The sequence below is a fragment of the Bos grunniens genome, chromosome 19 (genome assembly GCF_055505025.1).
Source record: "Bos grunniens cultivar Pamir isolate PY7600 chromosome 19, Bosgru_T2T1.0, whole genome shotgun sequence".
In the NCBI taxonomy this organism is placed as follows: domain Eukaryota; kingdom Metazoa; phylum Chordata; class Mammalia; order Artiodactyla; family Bovidae; genus Bos; species Bos grunniens.
In genome coordinates, this window is record NC_141183.1 from 54355835 (window position 1) to 54359505 (window position 3671).

General features: G+C 45.7%; 1 protein-coding gene across 1 annotated transcript; it reads right to left on the reverse strand.

Moving 5' to 3' along the window:
* Positions 1–873: 873 nt before the first annotated feature.
* On the reverse strand, positions 874–1887 carry LOC147352717 (olfactory receptor 4D2-like). The gene has a single exon (XM_086360767.1). The coding sequence runs from the start codon at positions 1807–1809 to the stop codon at positions 874–876; it is 936 nt and encodes a 311-aa protein (XP_086216893.1). The 5' UTR covers positions 1810–1887.
* Positions 1888–3671: the final 1784 nt, after the last annotated feature.

A 3671-nucleotide genomic window follows, 5' to 3' on the forward strand; every position in this document is an offset into this window, starting at 1 on the left:
AAATTAATGAATGAGGAAGTGAGTGGATCTTCCCATTCCTGTTGCAAAAAGTGTTGAGTCTGAAGATTGGGGTGGATGGGGTAATAGCTGTAGGTAGTCAGAGTCTTGCAGACATAGCGCTCGGTTGATGTCACGCTCTAATCTCAATATCACCCTTAGGCATGGTGCGTGGCCCCTCTGGAGTCCAGCCCTCACCCTCTCCACACCTCTCTCACTGCACTGAGGAATATCTGTCCTACTTCCAAAACACTACTCAACTGATAAAGAATAGTTTCAGAATACTAGCCATAAAAATAATCCTTACATAAGTTCTATGATTTATAAAATATATGTTACACATTTTTTATTTGAATCTTTAACAAAAGTGAGATTAATGAGACAGATATTGTTTTATGCTAGCTTGGTGAGGAAGAATTGGGGACTGCAAGAGAGACCAGGTGGGTCATTCCAGGTAACTAGCGTGTTACATAGTGGGTCACAGACTCCCAGTTTAGGGCTAAGTCTCCAAGTTGTGCGCTGTATCATTCTGAACAAAGAACAAAAGGGTTATTGGGCAAAGAGGTCAAAATGCAGAAAACAGGACTTCTCTTCTGGGGAAATGCTATCATCCTAAGAGGAGACTGTCCAAAAGAGAGAAAGGAGGGTGTGGCTTTCCAAGAGAACATATCTTATTGTCATAGGAATATTCAAATCAACCTTCACACAAAAATAATAAGGATATTATCCTTTTTCCTAAAAATCTGAGTTGCTTAATTTCAAAATTATAAAGTTCTAAGATGAACTTCACAACATTTCCAAAGCTATGAAGAGGCATACAGCAACTCTCTCTCTACCTTATTAATGGAAAAGAAAGCCAAAGTGACCCACCCGCTGTCACTCCTTTCTAGAAGCCAGCCGGCACCTCCCTAATCTCTTCACTGCTGCCTGCATCTCCTGGTTCCTCAGGGTGTAGATCATGGGGTTGAGCATGGGGGTCATGACAGTTTGGCTAACGGACACAGCCTTGTCCATGGAGAAGGAGGTGAAGGGCCGGGCATAGAGGTAAATGCTTGGAACAAAGACCATAGACACCACGACGATGTGGGTGGTGCAGGTGGAAGCTGCCTTCCTCCTCGCCTTCCCAGAGTAGGATCTCAGCATCACCAGGATGGCTGAGTAGGAGACCAGGAGGAGGAGGAACCAGATGAGGACCAGCACCCCACTGTTGGAAATGATAAGGAACTCCAGGAGGGAGATGTCAGTGCAGGCAAGTCTCAGCACTTGTGGAACATCACAGTAGAAGTTATCTAGGATGTTGGGGCCACAGAAAGGCAGTGGGAGCATCAGAGCCAGTTGGGAAATGGAATGAATGAAGCCTCCCACCCAGCTAGCCGCCACCAGCCCCACACAGACCTGAGTGTTCATGATGGTGACATAGTGAAGGGGCCAGGAGATGGCAACAAGGCGGTCATAGGCCATCACTGAGAGGAAGAAGACCATGGAACCTCCCAGAAAGTGGAAGAAAAAGATCTGGGCCATGCAGCCCTGGTAGGAGATGGTCTTCTTCTTAGAGAGGAAGTCTGCAAGCATCTTCGGGGCAGTGACTGAGGAGAAACAGAGCTCTAACACAGCCAAGTTTCGGAGCAGAAAATACATGGGTGTTTGGAGCCGGGAATCAAAGGTCACTGTGACCATGATGAGGAGGTTTCCCATGAGAGTGGTGGTGTAGACTAGCAGGAACACCAGAAATAAGAAGAGCTGGAGCTCCTGAGTCTGGGAGAGCCCCAGGAAGACAAATTCTGACACCCATGTGAGGTTCCCTGATGCCATGGTGTCTTCTCCATACACCTAAAGGAAACACACTAGACAGAGAGATGCATGAAATTGTTCCCTGTCCTTTTAGTGTTTTTATTCTCCAGGTCTAGATAATGGATGTTTATGTGCAGATTGTAATACCAGGTGCTGATTAAATGGCCTTGTCTCTGGAGAGTTCACTAGTTGGTGCTGGAATATACATTCTTGAGATATCTTAGAGCCATCCAGTGGCACATGTCATTTGCTTTTCAAAGATTCAGTGTAATATGCGGGTGGGAAGACACTTGGAGTGCAAAAGACCTGCAGTCAAATTTCACAGCCTCTATTTCCTTGAGATTTGGCCTTGAGCTTGTTGCTTGATCTCTCTGAATCTCAGTTTCCACTTCTATAGGAAAAACATTTTCTTAGTAGAAATAGTCTAGGGCAGGGGTCCCCAACCTCCAGGCTATGGATCGGTTCCTCCTGTCAGATCGGCAGCAGCATCCAATTAGAAATAAAGAGTACCATGGATGTGATGTGCCTGAGTCATCCAGAAACCATCTCCCTCTTCCCGGTCCGGGGAATTATTATCTTCCACAATACAGGTCCCTGATGCCAAAGAGATTGGGGACTGCTGGTCTAGGAGATTAAGGAAAGTAACACATGAGGTTCCTAGAACAGTGTCTGGAATATTAAGTGGTAATCACTCTCCTCTGTGTATTCTCCTACTCTAAAGATCTTCCCTTCTTCCAGCCTCTATTTGATTTTTATACCAATCATTTTTCATGCAATAGTTAACACATCATAATGTTAGTGAACTTCTCATGTGTCCCCCTTTTCCTCTCCAATTCATAATGTGCTACAGACATAGGTCTTGGGTCACAATTTATTTGTGCCCTTCTGTGCCCCTCCTTGGGGCTCGCTCATAGTTGCTGCTGCTGCTGCTAAGTCACTTCAGTTGTGTCCAACTCTGTGCGACCACATAGAGGGCAGCCCACCAGGCTCTCCCGTCCCTGGGATTCTCCAGGCAAGAACACTGGAGTGGGTTGCCATTTCCTTCCCAATGCATGAAAGTGAAAAGAGAAATTGAAGTCGCTCAGTCGTGTCAGACTCTTAGCGACCCCATGGACTGCAGCCTTCCAGGCTCCTCTGTCCATGGATTTTCCAGGCAAGAGTACTGGGGTGGGGTGCCATTGCCTTCTCTGTTGCTCATAGTTAGTACTTGATAAATACCTGATGTTAACTGCTGAGTGGGTGAAAAGCTACTGTGTGTGCAGATCCATTCAGAATAGCCTCTGGTCACAGCTGGACACCTGGGACATTCCATTTCTTTCCATCCTCCACAGTAAGTGGCCCCTTACTTGGTGAAGCTCCCCAGGTCATAGATGGAGACAAAGAGGCACAGGGGTAACAACATTAGTGAAGAAATAGATGAATATATTAGACTTAGAGTTCTTCTGAAAGAACAGCAGTTTTAGAAGATAATATTGAATTCAAGGGTACAAGAGGAAGAGAATGTTGGGGAGAAATGAAAATACATAAAGAATTAAAGGGAGGAAGGAAATTACAAGAAAGGAAAATGGAGCACTAGAAGAGGAATGGAGAGGTGATGTGGCGGGGTGTGAATGGGACTTAAGATGAAAAAGGACTCAGGGTTAGAGACAGAGGTGACAGGTGAGGATAAGCGCCCTCCCCACCCCCTACTTCCACTTAGCTCCCACCCTGACCTCCCCCATTCCATTATCCATTAGAGATCACTGCCTTCTTACTTTTCACTTTCATCTTTTTTTCACTCCAGTCCGCCTTCTACATAGCTGTCCATGAGACCTTTCTAAACACTGATCTGATCACTTTCCCCTCTCATATCTATTCTTGTAGTGATTCCACCAGAGCCTTTT

Coding starts and splice junctions, on each gene's coding strand:
- LOC147352717 (XM_086360767.1), bottom strand. CDS start 1,809: ATGGCATCAGGGAACCTCACATGGGTGTCAGAATTTGTCTTCCTGGGG.